Source organism: Physeter macrocephalus, chromosome 4 (assembly GCF_002837175.3).
Source record: "Physeter macrocephalus isolate SW-GA chromosome 4, ASM283717v5, whole genome shotgun sequence".
NCBI lineage: Eukaryota > Metazoa > Chordata > Mammalia > Artiodactyla > Physeteridae > Physeter > Physeter macrocephalus.
Window position 1 is genome coordinate 73,160,681 of NC_041217.1, and position 17,165 is coordinate 73,177,845.

General features: G+C 55.4%; 1 protein-coding gene across 2 annotated transcripts; it reads left to right on the forward strand.

Moving 5' to 3' along the window:
• The first annotated feature begins 1,795 nt into the window (after positions 1-1,795).
• On the forward strand, positions 1,796-15,894 carry NPR1 (natriuretic peptide receptor 1). Of its 2 annotated transcripts, none has more exons than XM_007130263.3 (22): positions 1,796-2,930; positions 3,630-3,829; positions 4,258-4,371; positions 4,795-4,930; positions 5,314-5,405; positions 6,094-6,229; positions 6,942-7,026; positions 7,880-8,000; positions 8,644-8,718; positions 8,861-8,938; positions 9,347-9,451; positions 9,711-9,782; positions 9,902-10,058; positions 10,346-10,501; positions 10,713-10,881; positions 11,583-11,729; positions 11,815-11,938; positions 12,092-12,160; positions 12,445-12,619; positions 12,883-12,981; positions 15,007-15,098; positions 15,251-15,894. In XM_007130263.3, exons 1-22 carry the CDS (start codon positions 2,219-2,221, stop codon positions 15,311-15,313), a joined length of 3,177 nt encoding a protein of 1,058 aa, XP_007130325.2. In that variant the 5' UTR covers positions 1,796-2,218; the 3' UTR covers positions 15,314-15,894. The 2 variants fall into 2 exon arrangements, with proteins under 2 accessions (XP_007130325.2, XP_028344614.1); XM_028488813.1 differs by having other exon boundaries at positions 2,219-2,930; positions 4,846-4,930.
• The last annotated feature ends 1,271 nt before the right edge of the window (positions 15,895-17,165 follow it).

Genomic DNA, 17,165 nt, shown 5'->3' on the forward strand with positions numbered 1-17,165 from the left:
TATGCCTGTCCCACAAAACCTTGCATGATCTGCCCTCTGCTGCCTTTTCTTGCCTCTCCTCCTCAGTCATTCTTACACCCATAAAGCTTACATGCTAGATCAGGGTTGAAAACATGCACTGCTAATGCAGCCAGAAATGCAAATGAGTGAACAGGGTGAATAGGAACCGTGATGAGCTAGACTCATCTCAAAGAAGTAATGGATACTTGGTTCCAGATAATTGTTCATGGAGAGATGCAGGACCTAGATTACCAGCTCTCCAATATTTCAAGACAAGTCAGAATTCCAAATATTCATGTGTCATCTGCTGATTTTAAAATGTGGGCAATTAAATTTTATATATATATATATATATATATAATATATAACATATATATATTTGAGAGAGAGAATACATGCCAGACAAAACATGCCTGCCGTCTGAAGTTGGTCCATGGGCTACTGTTTGCTCTAGACCATAAGAATATTCAAAATTCTCCTAAATATGTAGGAAACAGACTTCAGTATTCTGCTGTCTCTGCACAAAATACCTTTCTCATCCTCCTACCCTTGCTGAATTATTTCTCGTTGGAGATTTTCCTGGCCCTAATGCAAGCAAAATAGCCCTTATCTGGGCCTCTTAGCAATTTACCTATCTCTCTGTTGTAGTATTTAACTATATTACATTATGGCTATTTGTCCCAAATAGAACTCCTCAAAGGTATGGACCATATATATACGATACATATGAGATACATATATATATACACACACACACACATATATATTTATAGTCTTCATCTTTATGCCTTCAGCCGGTGCTTAACACGTACTAGGTCCTCGGGAAATCTTCAGTACGGAAGAAGTTTCCTGATCTTTGGTCTTGCCTAGGTACAGGCTTGCAGAGCTCGGCAGCGCAATACGGTCAACGACTTCTGCTGGCCATTAGAGGGCAGACTGATTCCACAGCTCTCCGGCCCCCAGCCCAGCCGTCAAGGGCCGCAAAATACTCTCTCCAATTTACCCCTCCGCTTGTCATTTCCAACACTGTCTCCCACCGCCCCGACAAATCCCATTTTAATAATCCTCCTGAAGACAAACACACACTCACACGCCGGCAGTGACCCTGAGATCACACCTGTTTGCTCCTCCAGCCACCCGCAAGCTCTCCCTCCCCGTTCCTACAGCCATTGGGGAACTAAAGAGTTAACTCCGCCCTTCTACCTGGTCCTTTTTCTCCGCTAATCCGCTCAATCTGGAAACCGGAGGGGGGGGGTGGGGGGCGTGAGATCCTAGATGGACTGGTTACGGGCACCCTGGATTCACCTACTTTAACGCCTTTTCCAGAAACCGTCACCCTCCCGCACCACCCCGACACACATCCAAACACTCACACTTTTTCCTGCCAAGATCCCAAACCAGCACCTCTTTCTCTCTTCCCCAGACGGAACCAGGTAGCAGGGGAGGGAAAGGTGGGGCTCAAGAGGCCCCCTGTTGCTCCCACACACTTCTCTATTCAGTTCTTCCCGACCCCGCAACGGAGCCCCTTCTACCGGTGCCGCTTCTGGGAGGAGGAATAAGTTTGGCCGCCGAGAAGCGCGAAGAGGGTCTAAAGGAAAGTGCGCGGGCTGAGGGACTCGGAAGAGCCCGCGACTTCGGGGCGGGGAGGAAGGAGTTAAAGAACCCGGATTGGTTCTACGGTCACGGAGTCTGGGAGGGGAAGCGGCCGGGAGGGAGGGTTCGGAGCTTGGCTTGGGTCCTCCCCAGTCCCCCCCGGACTGCCGGAGACTTGGGCCGGCCGGACGCCCCTTCTGGCACACTCCCTGGGCCAGGCGCTCACGCACACATACAAACACTCACACTCCCCTTTCCCTCCCTGGCGCCCTCTCCCATCCTTCTCCACGGAGCGCTCCCTCGTGCTCTCGTTTTCTCTCTCCTAACACACACACACACACACACGCACGCTCTCGCTCACACTCGCGTCCTCTCGGCCCCCGCGCTCTCCTCGCACCCACCTGCTCTGCAGCGCCCTGGGCGCAGCCCTCGGTCGCGCGCCCCTGGCGCTCCTGGCTCACACTGTCACAGCTAGCGGGGGCAGCGTGCTCCGGGGTGAGCGCCCCGCCCCGCTCGCCCTCCCCCCCACAGGGGCGCTCCTGGTGCCCAGGGCGGGCCGCGGAGCCGGAGCGGGCACCAGAGGCCATGGTGGGAGCGCTTGTCTGCCCCGGCGCCCGCTGAGCCCATGCCGCGGCCCGGCCGCCCCCCCGGCGCCCGCCTGCGCCTCCTCCTGCTCCTGCCGCCGCTGCTTCTGTTCCCGGGCGGCCGCGCGGGCGACCTGACGGTGGCCGTGCTGCTGCCTCTGGCCAACACCTCGTACCCGTGGTCGTGGGCGCGCGTGGGACCGGCGGTGGAGCTGGCCCTGGCCCGGGTGAAGGCGCGGCCGGACCTGCTGCCGGGCTGGACAGTCCGCACGGTGCTGGGCAGCAGCGAGAGCGCTCTGGGCGTCTGCTCCGACACCGCCGCACCCCTGGCCGCCGTGGACCTCAAGTGGGAGCACAACCCCGCGGTGTTCCTGGGCCCCGGCTGCGTGTACGCCGCCGCCCCCGTGGGCCGCTTCACCGCGCACTGGCGGGTGCCGCTGCTGACCGCCGGCGCCCCGGCGGTGGGGTTCGGGGCCAAGGACGAGTACGCGCTGACCACCCGCGCAGGGCCCAGCCATGCCAAGCTGGGCGACTTCGTGGCGGCTCTGCACCGACGGCTGGGCTGGGAGCGCCAGGCGCTAGTGCTCTACGCCTACCAGCCCCGCGACGACCAGCCCTGCTTCTTCGTGGTGGAGGGGCTGTACATGCAGGTCCGCGACCGCCTCAACATCACGGTGGACCACCTGGAGTTCGCCGAGGGCGACCGCGACCACTACACCATGCTGCTGCGCACCATGCGACGCAAAGGCCGAGGTGAGACACGGGCACACCCATCCGGCCGCTTTGCCTCCGGGCCTTCCCGGGACATCCTCTCTCTTCTCCTCCCCGCGGCGCCTCATTCCTGTCTCAGCCTCCTCCGCCCTTTCCACCTCTGAGTTTCTATTTCCCTCTCTTTCTCCGTGCCCCCCGCCCCCCCCCACCCCCCGCTTCCAGTTCCTAGGCTCTCCTCTCTTCTCACCTCCGCACTCCCCCACCTCCTTCCCACCGGTTCCTCCGGAGTTAACCGGAGGGAGAAAATGCCTCCGGCCACCATGACACTTAGTAGGGCCGCAGCTTAGTTCCTATCCCTCGTCTCTCCCCCATTTTCCTTTTCTTCCCAACAGGCTTCTCCCCTCCTCCCGCTTCTCCTCCCGGTGCTCCCACACGCCCTCTCCTCTTCCAGTCCCCTCTCCAGCTGGCCCTTCTCTGCTCTCCCCGCCTCCTGACCTCAACTTGCCCACCTTTGGCTCCACTATTCCCTCTCTCCCTATCTGGGCTCCTGCCTCCTCCCCCTCCCACCGCCTCCTCCCTCCCTTCATCTTCCTCAGGCCACAGCCCAGACTGAGCCAGGAGTTCCACTTAACTACCTCAGGGCCTCTGAATTTCCTCCCCTGGGTGCCCCGGCTTCAGTTCCCCCTCCACTCCCTGACACTTAGGCTTTTCTCTCTCTCTCTGACCCCCCTTCCTCCCCAGTTGTCTACATCTGCAGCTCCCCAGATACCTTCAGAACCCTGATGCTTCTGGCCCTGGAAGCTGGCCTGAGTGGGGAGGACTATGTTTTCTTCCACCTGGACCTCTTTGGGCAAAGCCTGCAAGGAGCACACGGCCTTGCTCCCCACAGGCCCTGGGAGAGAGGGGATGGGCAGGATGTCAGTGCCCACCAGGCCTTTCAGGTGAGTGTTCAGATTGGAAGCCCAGGCTGTGGGGCTCTGGGCTGGTGGCACATTGTTTCTGGTTCCCTCAGTGTCTGAAAGGATTCCAGAAAAGAGGTTCTTGATGCTCATAGGGAGTTAGGTGACAAAGGGCAGGGGGCTGGGGCAAGGGGTATATAGAGGGCCAGGGGACTTCAGAACCAGGAGGCTAAAAAGATGAGAGAATGCCCTTGAAGTGGGATAATGTTCACATCTCACAGACCATCTGGACTTGGAAAAGCCATCTCAGTTCATCCCCTGCTTTGAAGCAGGCAGCACCTCACGCAGGACATAGGGTCCAATTTGACCTTGAGCAAGTAGAGATGCAGCTCTGGGAGGTGGGCACCCAGGGTACTGGGAGGACTGGAGTCAGCACCCAGCTCTCCCCTCTCCACTGACCCCTTCCTCAGGCTGCCAAAATCATTACATATAAAGAGCCGGATAATCCTGAGTACTTGGAATTCCTACAGAAGCTAAAACACTTGGCCCATGAGCAGTTCAACTTCACCGTGGAGGATGGCCTGGTAGGAGGGGTTCCTGGGACCCTGCAGCGTGGACCTCCAGCCCCCAGTTCACAGCCCTCTGCCAGTTGCCCCCCTGCTCTCTCAGCCATCCCCGTATTCCCAGGTCTCCCCTTCTTTCCCTTCCCACTGGTCCCGTATCTCTCCTGATGATGGAGGGGGGCATTGACAAGTTGTTCAACCTCTGAAACTCAAATCCTTATCAGTAAAATGAGGATGCTTCGTCCTGCCCTATCTGCCTAGCAGGATTCAGAAGCAGTGATATACGCGGAGGCGTCTTACAAGTAGTAAAATCTCTCTGTGCTGTGAGCGTGTTTTCTCCCATCCTCTTCCAAGCTCCCAGCGCCTCCCATTCCCCACCCCGCAGCGCCCCACTCTGTGCCCTTCATACATCCCACCCCAGCCCAGCTCTGCCTGCCCCTGCAGGTGAACACCATCCCAGCGTCCTTCCACGACGGGCTCCTGCTCTATGTCCAGGCAGTGTCGGAGACTCTAGCACATGGGGGAACTGTCACCGATGGGGAGGGCATCACTCAGCGGATGTGGAACCGAAGCTTCCAAGGTCAGGCACTGGAGGTGGCAGGAATGGGCTACCTTGGGGTGCCCCAGGCAGGAAGCAGTGAGAAGCCCCTAGCCCTCCCTGCAGTGTGGGTAGTCACTTGCCCACACCAGTCTCTTCTACCTCTCTTCTTCTTTAGGCTCTTTCCCCCATGTCCCTAGTGCCATCAAGAAGTCTTCCTAAGTGCCCAACCCCAACCATTCCTGCTGCTGAAATGTCTGTCTCTTTTATTATATATATATATATATATATATATATATATATATATATATATATATTTGGAAGGCAAGACAGAGAAGATCAAAAGATCAACAGACAGAGATGAGGTGTGGAACCCATGAACTTCCACCCTGTCAAAACACAGCCATCTTCCTCCATACCCCCAGGTGTGACAGGATACCTGAAAATGGACAGCAATGGGGACCGGGAGACCGACTTCTCCCTCTGGGATATGGATCCTGACACTGGCGCCTTCAGGGTAAGGCTGTGCCCCCAGAAGACAGTGCCAACTGGGAATGACATTTCACCCTCCCACCACCCTGGATGAGAGAGATCCAGCCAATCTGGAGGAGCAACCAGAATGATAGGCACTCACAGGTGTTATCCTTGGGGAACCCCATGTCTGAGGAGGGAGCACAGTGCTGCCCTCAGGAAACTCCATGTCTCCAAAGGTAGGCAGGATCCCCTTCCAGCAGAGACAGACTGACTCAGGGCCAAGATGAATGCACATCATATTGTTCTATAAGTGCAACAGGAACAGGAAGGGATTGAGACCACAGGCACCAAGGAGCAGATCATCCAGGGAAGGCTTCCTGGAGGAGGGGTACCTGGATTAGGCCTGGGAATGTGGACTGAGAACACTGCATTTTCCTATTTCCTGTGTGCTTCAATCCAAGATTATAAACTCCCTGAGTGCAGGGCTGTGATTCTATACAGAGTTTTCTTTATAAAGCCCTTAAATCATTTTCAAGTTTGTCCACTCTGATAACATGGGGCATGGGTATGAGGCTCTCTGTATCCAGTCACGGCAGGGACTCGTTGAATAGTTGACAGTGCAGACACAGTCCCTGGCAGCAGAGATGGGGTAGGTGGGGGGCAGGATTTCTCCCTTGGACGGAGGCCTCACCAAGGGCCCTTGCCCACCGACCGCTCCTGCCCTCCCATAGGTTGTTCTGAACTTCAATGGAACCTCCCAAGAGCTGGTGACCGTGTCAGGGCGCAAACTGAACTGGCCTCTGGGGTATCCACCTCCTGATGTCCCCAAATGTGGTTTTGACAATGAGGACCCAGCCTGCAACCAAGGTGACTGCCCCTTGCCTTCCAAGCCTCCATTATGGAGATGCTGCATCCTTCCTGCTCAGGGAGTCAAATACGTGCTCCTCTCCCACACTGAGGGGTTCCTGGAGAGACTCCTCCTGCCTTTTTCTTCCCTTCATCCATCATCCCAGTTCACTGATTGAATGTTTTTTTAAACTTTTTATTTTATTTCATTATTATATTACTTTTATTTATCTATTTATTGGCTGTGTTGGGTCTTCGTTGCTGTGCACGGGCTTTGTCTAGTTGTGGCGAGCTGGGGCTACTCTTTGTTGTTGCCGGGGCTTCTCATTGCGGTGGCTTCTCTTGTTGCGGAGCACGGGCTCTAGAGCGCAGGCTCAGTAGTTGTGGCCCACGGGCTTAATTGCTCCACGGCATGTGGGATCTTCCTGGACCAGGGATCAAACCCGTGTCCCCCGCATTGGCAGGCGGATTCTTAACCACTGCGCCACCAGGGAAGTCCCTGATTGAATATTAAAAGGTTCTTCAGGGAATTCCCTGGTGGTCCAGTGGTTCGGACTCCACGCTTCCACTTCAGGGGGCCTGGGTTCGATCCCTGGTCAGGGAACTAAGATCCCACATGCCTGTGCGGTGCAGCCAAAATAATTTAAAAATAAAAAAAAATAAAGGTTCTTCCTCCTGCTGTCCAATGTCTAACCCAAATCTCTCTTGCTGCAACTTGGACTCTCCCCTACAGACCACTTTTCCACTCTGGAGGTGCTGGCTTTGGTGGGCAGCCTCTCACTGCTCAGCATTCTGATCATCTCCTTCTTCATATACAGGTAAGCCTTGGAATGAGGGTGGTAATTGAGGCTGGGAGACCTAAAGAACCAATAGCAGAGGAGGTGGCAGGGAACCAGAGGGAAGAGGGAGAGGTAAAGGGACAGCACAGCAAGGCCCAGGGACATGGGGGAGAATAGAGACTAAAAAGCCTCAGGACACCTGGAAGAGAGAAGGAGGAGGGGACAGAGGTGAGGTGGCCAGGGAGGATCTGGGAGATCCAAGAAGGAGCAGATCTGTTGGGGGCATCATAGGGTGTGGATTCCGGCCTGAGGCTCCTTTATCCTCCCTTCCTGCTTGTACAGACCAGATGGGAAGCAGTGGTGCAACACCTGTGGGGTTGGGCCTATATTAGTTGAGCAGGGATGAAGGCTCTGCTGGGTACCAAGTGCTGAACCCAGAGTGGAGGAGAGAGAGAAGGAAGCCCCACTCCTGCCTTCCAGTGGGAGGCTGACAGGAAAATGCAGGAAAAGTTAAAGACAGAGGGAAGCAAGGAGGGAGAGAAGGAAATCAATGCTGGTCAAGCATATACTGTGTGCCAGGCACTTCCACACACAGTTTTTCTTTTCATTCTTATAACAATGCTTTGAAATAAATGTCGAGGTCCCCAATTTCCAAATGAGGACATTTAGACATGAACCTGAGACTCATAGAAGTGGAGTGACTACCCCAAGGTCCCCAGTGAGGCAGAATTTCACCCAAGCCCCCTGACTCTCAGCCAAGAGGATGTTAATTGCCCCACCCATCTCTTAGCAACTGCCGTGGTCCCAGGGCTCAGAGGAGAGGCTGCTGAGCACCCCCCAACCCTGGGTCAGGGGCTCAGATATGGACTTAGGTGCACATTTCATGCCTCAGAAAGATGCAGCTGGAGAAGGAACTGGCCTCAGAGCTGTGGCGGGTGCGTTGGGAGGACCTGCAGCCCAGTAGCCTAGAGAGGCACCTCCGGAGTGCAGGCAGCCGGCTGACCCTGAGCGGGGTAAGAACTCCAGTGCTGGGGGAAGGGGACAGAGTTGGGAATGGGCATGTGGGTAGTGCCTGATGGGTAGGGTAGAGAGCAGGCTTCTAGTCCCAGCCCTGCCTTCACTCGCTGTATGACCTTGGGCAAGTCACATTCCCTCTCTGAGACTACCGCAGGTAATGATTACATCTACAGAGCTTCCTCACAGGGCTCTTTCAAAAGTTAGAGATAGCATATGTGAAAATACATTTTATTTTATTTTTTTATTTGTTTGGTTTTTTTGTATAATCATCTGAAAGTTTCTGCATACTTTTTTTTAAATTGGGGTATAGTTGTTTTACAACATTGTGTTAGTTTCTACTGTACAGCGAAGTAGTAGAGTTCCCTGTGCTATACAGCATGTTCTTATTAGTTATCTATTTTATACATATTAGTGTATATATGTCAATCCCAATCTCCCAGTTCATCTCACCCCCCATGCCCCACCCCCCTGAAAATACATTTTTAAAAAGTAAATCAATGAGGAAAGGATTTTGTGATGTGGAATGAGAGGCAGGGCGACACAAAGATAAGGCAGGGTAGTGAAGACCAGAGCTCAAGCAACCAGGATGGAGAGCCGGGTCCATGGGCTGACCACCCCTCCTGCACTCCGTCCCTTCAGAGAGGCTCCAATTACGGCTCCCTGCTGACCACAGAGGGCCAGTTCCAAATCTTTGCCAAGACAGCGTATTATAAGGTGGGTCTGGGGAAAGACCGCTGGTCCTCAGGACTGGGGCAGGGCTTTCCCGTGATGGAGGACTGGAGACGGTCTTAGCACAGGGGTGGGCTGTCAGGGCTGGGCCATCTCCTTATAGTGACAATCTCCATTCCTCACTCAGGGCAACCTCGTGGCTGTGAAACGTGTGAACCGTAAACGCATTGAGCTGACGCGGGAAGTCCTGTTTGAGCTGAAGCATGTAATGTGGGGAGGGAGGCGATGGCCTGGGGAAGAATCTAGGGACACAGGGGAGGTTGGCCAACAGAATGGGTATGGAGGGACTGCAGGGTATCCTAGGAAGGGATGAGCACTGTAGCCCTGGGATGGGCCCCTGCGTGTTGTGGGTAGGAGTAGGGGAATCATAGATGGGAGAAGGGCTGGAGATTTTGTAGGGGCTCCGTTGGATGGGCTTAGGAAGCAGAGGGAGTAGGGAGCAGGTTCTGGGGAAAGGTTCTTTAGAACAGGAGCGGGAATCACCGGGGAAGGTCCTAGAATGTCTGCAGAGAATGCATAGGGACTTAAGGAGAGTGAGGGGTCCCCAAGGGTGGGGGCAACTTGGCAAGGAGTGAGGTCTCTGTCAGGCTCTGATGCTGGCTCTCACCTGCAGATGCGGGATGTGCAGAACGAACACCTGACCAGGTTTGTGGGGGCCTGCACTGACCCCCCCAACATCTGTATCCTCACAGAGTACTGTCCCCGTGGGAGCTTGCAGGTGAGGCGACAAGGGAGTGTCAGGACAACTAGGTCTAGCCCCGGGTCTGCCCCTGACTCAACATAAGGCCCTGGGCAAGCCTCTCCTTCTTTCTGACCTTTATTTTCCCCATCTGTAAAATGGGAGTGGGGGGAGGGTGGTGGCACTAGAGTAGATCCAAAGCTTTGTCCCGTTCTGCCAGTTTATGTCAGTGGAACCCCTGCACTCCTCCTCCTGGGGGCATGTGCAGGGTATAGGGCTGACGCTCACTGCCCAGCAGGACATCCTGGAGAATGAGAGCATCACCCTGGACTGGATGTTCCGCTACTCGCTCACCCATGACATCGTCAAGGTAGGCCCAAAAGGGCCCACTGGGTGTGGGGGGAAGGGGCCAGGCAGTCTTCTCCCCTGGCTGTGGTTGGTTGGCGGTCTCACTCATGCCCAAGACCCCTGCCTCCCCAAATTTCCCAGGGTATGCTGTTCCTGCACAATGGGGCCATTTGCTCCCATGGGAACCTCAAGTCATCCAACTGCGTGGTGGACGGGCGCTTCGTGCTCAAGATCACTGACTACGGGCTGGAGAGCTTCAGGGACCCAGAGCCCGAGCAAGGACACACCCTCTATGCCAGTGAGCCCCGACCTGACTCTGACCCCTAATACCACCCCCAGCAAAGCCCAGTGGGGAGGATGATGCCTGGCCTGTGATGGGCTCGGGCCCACCTTTCCTGACTCCCTGCTCAATTCATCATCAGTAGAAAGCGGAGGCAGACAAAATGGTCTCAAGGCCCCTTCTAGCCCTAGCACCCCCTGTGATGTCTCCAGATCAGTCCCAGTCACATCCTCTGGGACCTTGTTTCCCCTCATCCCTTAGCTTTGGGGCCCTTCACCCTGTGACTCCTGACCTCTGACCTGCAGAAAAGTTGTGGACAGCCCCTGAGCTCCTGCGAATCGCCTCACCCCCTGCCCGGGGCTCCCAGGCTGGTGACGTGTACAGCTTTGGGATCATCCTTCAGGAGATTGCCCTGAGGAGTGGTGTCTTCCATGTGGAAGGTTTGGACCTCAGTCCCAAAGGTGAGAGGACCATGCTTTCCCCTACTGCTGCCACACTCAACTAACCCCAGCTCCAGAGAGAGGGAACCCTGGAAATGCCACCACCCTTTGCTCCACTGCTGCCAGTGACCCTGAGCATGACTAGCCAAGTTCCCTGCAGGGCTCCCCACCCTGTTTCTCAACAGGCCCCGGGCTGAACCTACCCCTCGGCCTCTCTTCCCCCACCACCCAGAGATCATCGAGCGTGTGACTCGGGGCGAGCAGCCCCCCTTCCGGCCCTCCCTGGCCCTGCAGAGTCACCTGGAGGAACTGGGGCAGCTGATGCAGCGCTGCTGGGCCGAGGACCCGCAGGACCGGCCACCTTTCCAACAGATCCGCCTGATGCTGCGCAAATTTAACAGGTCGCTGGCATTAGTCCCGGATCCTCCCAGCCTCCTTTACCCCCCGCAGCGACCGCATGCCTCACACTTAAGTCTTATCCCTGTGGTGGCGGAGCCCACGCACAGCCCCCCGTACACAGCCTGCTCCAGCCCGCCACAGCCTCGCAGCCCCCTCTGTGAATACTGTTGGACCCAGCTGGTCCCATAGTCCCCTACCTCTCACACCCTGCTCCTCCACCGGCCCCTGCTCCATCAGCCTTCAGTGGCCGCGGAGTAAATGGCCTCCCACCTCCTCACTACACCTCTCTGGCCTCCATGGGAGCTCCCACCCGGCCCTTTGATCCCCTGGGGGCCGGTTCCTCCAGGCACACCCCTCTGCCAGCCTGTGTGCCCTCACTCTGTTCTCAACTGGTCCCTGTCCCTTTCTGCCTCTTCTACCTCCTTCTAAGCCACTTGTGTTCAACAAAGATGTTCAAAATAGCCAATACGTCTGAAGCTTGATACTTGACCCTGGGGTCTCAGGGATGGATTGGACTTTCCTCCGACCCCTTTCCCCGGCCACCCCCATCCTGCTGTGCCCCCCAACCCTGACTCTCGCCAGGGACCCCACTGCAGTGGGCTGACACTAAGCCTGGGTAGGGTGAGAGCCTGGGGGAGGCGCTTCAGGGTAGGGCGCGCCGCTCCTCTCTCACCACCACCCCTTCCGCCGCCCCTGTCCCCAGAGAGAACAGCAGCAACATCCTGGATAACCTGCTGTCGCGCATGGAACAGTACGCCAACAACCTGGAAGAGCTGGTGGAGGAGCGGACCCAGGCCTACCTGGAGGAGAAGCGCAAGGCGGAGGCCCTGCTCTACCAGATTCTGCCTCAGTGAGTGCCCGTGCTTGGCGCTCCCACCACCCCTGTCCCAGCCCCACCTCACCTTCTGATCCTGCACCTGTCCCTGACCCCTCAGCTCAGTGGCTGAGCAGCTGAAGCGCGGGGAGACGGTCCAGGCCGAAGCCTTTGACAGCGTCACCATCTACTTCAGCGACATTGTGGGTTTCACAGCCCTGTCGGCGGAGAGCACGCCCATGCAGGTAAGTCAGGCACAGCCCCGGGTGTCAGAGCAGCCAGGTGTGCTTGGCTTGGCACCTCCATCCCATAGGCCTGCCTTCTGGCTCTGCTTTTCCCACCCGAGCCCAGGTGGGGCCCCTTACTCCCCACCCCTTTTGGCTTCTCTTTTCTTCCAGGTGGTAACCCTGCTCAACGACCTGTACACCTGCTTTGATGCTGTCATAGACAACTTTGATGTCTACAAGGTGAGTAAAGATGGGAGGGGACAGACAGATGGATGTGGAGGGCAGAATGACATAGTCTTAAGCGGGAAGACCAAGAGACATGGACAAAGACAGTGTCACAAGGAGGTGTCACAGGGAGACCCAGGAACAGGCAGAAAAACCGCGCGGGGGATGGGGGATGAGCGAACACAGTGGCTGGTAGATGGGGGGTGGGGACAGGAAGGCGGTGCCCACAGTGTGGGGGGCCCCACCGGGAGGAGAAAGTTCCAGTCCTCGGGTCCAGCACCCTCTCGCGGCCCTCACAGGTGGAGACCATTGGTGATGCCTACATGGTGGTGTCCGGTCTCCCAGTGCGCAACGGGAGGCTGCACGCCCGCGAGGTGGCCCGCATGGCCCTGGCGCTGCTGGACGCGGTGCGCTCCTTCCGCATCCGCCACCGGCCACAGGAGCAGCTGCGCTTGCGCATCGGCATCCACACAGGTGAGGCCGCCGGAGGGGCGGGGAGGGGCCTCCCAGAGGCTGGAGATGCAGATGAGAGACCAGCCGGCCGCGTCGCCACCGCTCGTCGCCACCGCTCCCCGTGCGCGCGTACACCCACACCTCTGGGCTCCCACCGACCGCAGGTCCCACCTGCTGCCTCTCCTGGAGCGCCCTAGCCCCGTCCTATGGCCACCCTCCGTTCCTCCCACCTACTTCCCTAAACTGATGGGCTTCCCTCACTGATGGGCTTCCGCTCCCTCCAGGACCCGTGTGTGCAGGTGTGGTAGGGCTGAAGATGCCCCGTTACTGTCTTTTTGGGGACACAGTCAACACGGCCTCAAGAATGGAGTCTAACGGGGAAGGTATGCTGGGTCCCGGAGGCGGGACAGGGAGGGCAGGGTGGCTGTGGCTGAGGAAGGCTCTCCTGGCAGCGGGTGCCTATCCAATCCATGTTCTCTCTCCTCCCAGGCTCCCTTTTCATAAGGGTTCAACCTGGCCACATCACCTTGAATCTAATCAGAGACTCAGGTCCCAGCTGTGCCTTCTTGGCAAATGATTGAAAAGTCTTTCCAGGCCAATGTCCAGCAGTTCCCAGCTGGGAACTACCTTTAGGGCCCTCTTGGGTGTGGTAAAGAGGGCTCCAGAGCAGCCCACTTGGGTGTGAATCTCAGCTCTACAACCGACTCAGCTGTGTCAGTTTGCTACACCTCCCTGAGCCTCTGTTTTCCTCACCTGGAAAATGAGAATTAAATATCTACCTCAGAAGAGTTACGTGAGAAAGTCATATAACACGACTAGCACATAATTGTCATTCAGCTTTTCTGAGCCTTAGCTGTTTATCTTTTTTTTTTTAATTAATTAATTTATGGCTGCCTTGGGTCTTCGTTGCTGCATGCGGGCTTTGTCTAGTTGTGGCAAGTAGAGGCTAGTATTCATTGCTGTGTGCGGGCTTCTCATCCTGGTGGTTTCTCTTGTTGCAGAGCACGGGCTCTACGCACGCGGGCTTCAGTAGTTGTGGCTCACGGGCTTAAGTAGTTGTGGTTCGCGGCCTCTAGAGCACAGGCTCAGTAGTTGTGGCACACAGGCTTCGTTGCTCCGCGACATGTGGGATCTTCCCAGACCAGGGCTCAAACCCGTGTCCCCTGCATTGGCGGGCAGATTCTTAACCACTGTGCCACCAGGGAAGTCCCTATTTATCTTTAAAATGATGCCTGTCTCAGTGTTCTAAAAAACATAGCCCAACCCCTGGAACACAGTAGGTACCTGGTAAATGCTTGCTTCCACCTCTTCCCTTGGGCTTGCTTCCTGTTGATCTTCTGCTCCTGCTGTAGTCAACACAGTTCAATTCAGTAAATATTGAGCAACTACTGAGTACCAGGCCCTGGAATACTAAGACGACCCAGACCAAAGTTTGCTAGGGAGTCCATGAGGACCCCAGCTAAGCCTCGTGGTGGGCAAAGGGCTACTTGGGAGCCCAGAGGGGGTCTGGTTCAGCAGATATTCCCTGGGCACTGTGTTGAGGTCGTCGAGGTGGGAGAAAGCGTCTCACTGATGTTCAGTCCTCAAGGAGCACATTCTCAGAAATCGTTTAACAGCAGAAAAGGGCCTCTGCGATGCGGACCCCAGGAGTGGTAGGGGCGAGTTCAGAGGGAGGTCAAAGAAGGGCTGTGGGGAACATCAGCCAGGAGTCAGGAGTCTGGGCAGACCTCAGCAGATTTGGGCAGGTCTCCTCCCCGAGGCCTGGGCTCCCTCAGCCCTGAAATGAGGGTGTTGAGTTAAGAAGCGATGATAGCAAACACTGGTATAGTGCCTCCTAAGTGCCAGACTCTTTTAAAATACATAATGAATAATGTTAAACTTAATCCTCACTAGAAGGCTTTGAGATGGGTCCTGTTGCTGTCAGCATTTTGTAGAGTAGGAAACTGAGGCACAGATAGTTTATACTACTTCCTCAAGCAAGTGTCCAAGCTGGGATTCATACTAGGCAGAGCAGGCTCCAATGTCTGAGCTCCTGACCACTACACTCTACCATCTGTCTAGAGCCTGGTGATGCTCTGGAGTGCTCTCCGATAGAACTTTCTGCAGTAATGGAAATGTTCTATAAGCTGTGCTGTCCAATATGGTAGCCTCTGAGGCATTGCATTTTTCACTATATTTCAATTACAGTTTAAATAGCCACATGTGACTAGTGGCTTTCATGGTGGACAACACAGTTCTAGAGTTCTTAGGGAGAGGCCCGTGTAGTCAGATACTACATGGAGGGGGTGGGACTTTGAATTAGGAGGCTTTCTGGGCCAAAGGAAGGAGGGAGAGCATCCTTCTAGCCCCACAGTCCCTGATCTCCTGCTCCCATCTCTTGCATGTCTCATCTCCCTTCTCCTACCCAGCCCTGAAGATCCACTTGTCTTCTGAGACCAAGGCTGTCCTGGAGGAGTTTGGTGGTTTCGAGCTGGAGCTTCGAGGGGATGTAGAAATGAAGGTAGAAAAGGAAGTCCGTACCCTTACCACCCCTTAGGGTCCCCGAAAGGCTTACCCTCCCCAAGTCCCCTTCTCAAGCAGCCAACCCCACTCCCAACATTTGGGAAAGTCGCTGAGTCACTCCCCACCCCAAACTCCTCTTTTTCCCTCCAGGGCAAAGGCAAAGTTCGGACCTACTGGCTACTGGGGGAGCGGGCAAGTAGCACCCGAGGCTGACCTGGCTCCCCTCCTGGACTTCCACACCACCCTTCCCTGTGCCAGAGGTGACAGAGAGGTGCCAGGCCTCAGCCTCGCCTGCAGTATCCCCACCATTGCCAAAGAAGTAGTTTGAACAGCTCAGATATACAGACCCCAGTGGAGACACCAGACATTACCTCTGAAAGTGGACTGGTACTGGGGGAGAACTTGGAGCTCCAGTCACAGCCATGCCCAGGGACACACACACACACACACACACACACACACACACACACACACACCCGCTCTCCACCCTGACCCAGGCCAGACCAGGCTGGGAAATGGATTCCTGGATCTTCCTGCCCCTCCCTGTGCCCTCTTTCCTCAACCCTGCTACACTGTGACTTTTATGGGGAGGAGGAAAAGGAAAAGGGATTATAGGTGAATCTAGGGGCTGGGGGGAGTCCACATCTGGGCCTAGCCCAGATGGGCCACAAACACCCCCCCAGTCCCCCACCACCCAACCTAGGATGCAATGCACAGGGGAGAAAGGGAAGGACAGAGGGCTGTGGGCTTGTGTGCCTTGCTTCTCCTGTGAGTGGAGACCATTAAAATCTTTATTCCAGTGACAGTGTCTTTTCTTGAGGGAGAGCGGGTTGCCAGAAAACACAGCCATATTCTCCATCCTGTGCTTCAAATAAGGTATTTCTCAAGTCAGAATGCAGTATCTGAAAAAGGCTGCAGTGCCCCTTCTGTTTTGAGGAGCCAGTGTAACAGCCTGCGAATTACCCCAGCAGTGCTGATGCTGTTGGTCTCAGGACCCATTTACTCCCTTAAAAGCTACTGAGGGCCCCAAAGAGCTTTTGTTTATGTGGGTCATATCGATCGGTATATTCTGTATTAGAAATTAAAACAAGTCTTTGTTAACTCATTTAAAATAACTATAATAAACCCATCACATGTTCATTTTTTACGGCTTTATCAAAGACAGTCTTAAGAGAAACTGGCTTTTTTTGAAGACCACAGTGACTAGTTTGGTGCTACTGTCTTGATTTATGCTAAGACACCAGCAGTTTTAACCCCACTGTTTTTGCACCATCAATGCAAATATCAACACAGTCAATAAGGCAAATAATATAATTAGTAGGAGTGTGAAAATCTCGTGTGTGTGTGTGTGTGTGTGTGTGTGTGTGTGTGGCTTGAGGGATCTTAGTTCCCTGACCAGGGATTGAACCCGGGGCCCCTGGCAGTGAAAGCACCGAGTCCTAACCAATGGACTGCCAGGGAATTCCCTTGAACATCATTTTGACCTCATCCATTTCCTGAAAGGATCTTGGGGACCCACAGAATCTGTGGACTACACTTTGAGAACTGCTCTATTACCCAATGCCCAGCATACAGTAGGAATATAATGAGTGTGGACTGAGTGGAGAGTCCTGGCATCTGCCCCAGGAGGCCTGGGAGCCAAGAAGGAGGGGTGAGATGGGAACATATGGATCCCTTTTTACCTCAGTTGAAATGTGGGAATTGTCCACCTACCCATCCACCCCCATACCAGTGTAGACAAATGTGAGCGATAGTTTACAACATGACTCTCAGCTGGGCTAAGGGCCCTCCTTTCCCTGCTCTAGCCACGCACCCCACCCCCTTCCTGAGCAGGCAGGCAGGAATGTGAATGCGGGGGAGAGGTGGCTGCAGCTTCACCTCCCCCATGGGGAAAGAAAGTGCCAGACATTTCTTCAGTACCATCCATCAAGTGCAGACAGGCCCCTCCTCCGACCTCCCCAAGCTTCTTACTGGAGTCCACGCCCAGCGCCCAGTGGGACTGGAGGTCGGTGTGGGCTATGGAGAGCTTGGACGTCTGCCTTCAGGACAGTGTGCCCTGATACAC

Coding starts and splice junctions, on each gene's coding strand:
- NPR1 (XM_007130263.3), top strand. CDS start 2,219: ATGCCGCGGCCCGGCCGCCCCCCCGGCGCCCGCCTGCGCCTCCTCCTG. Junction 10,502..10,712: donor TTTGGACCTCAGTCCCAAAG/GTGAGAGGACCA, acceptor CCCACCACCCAG/AGATCATCGAGCGTGTGACT. Junction 12,161..12,444: donor ACAACTTTGATGTCTACAAG/GTGAGTAAAGAT, acceptor CGGCCCTCACAG/GTGGAGACCATTGGTGATGC.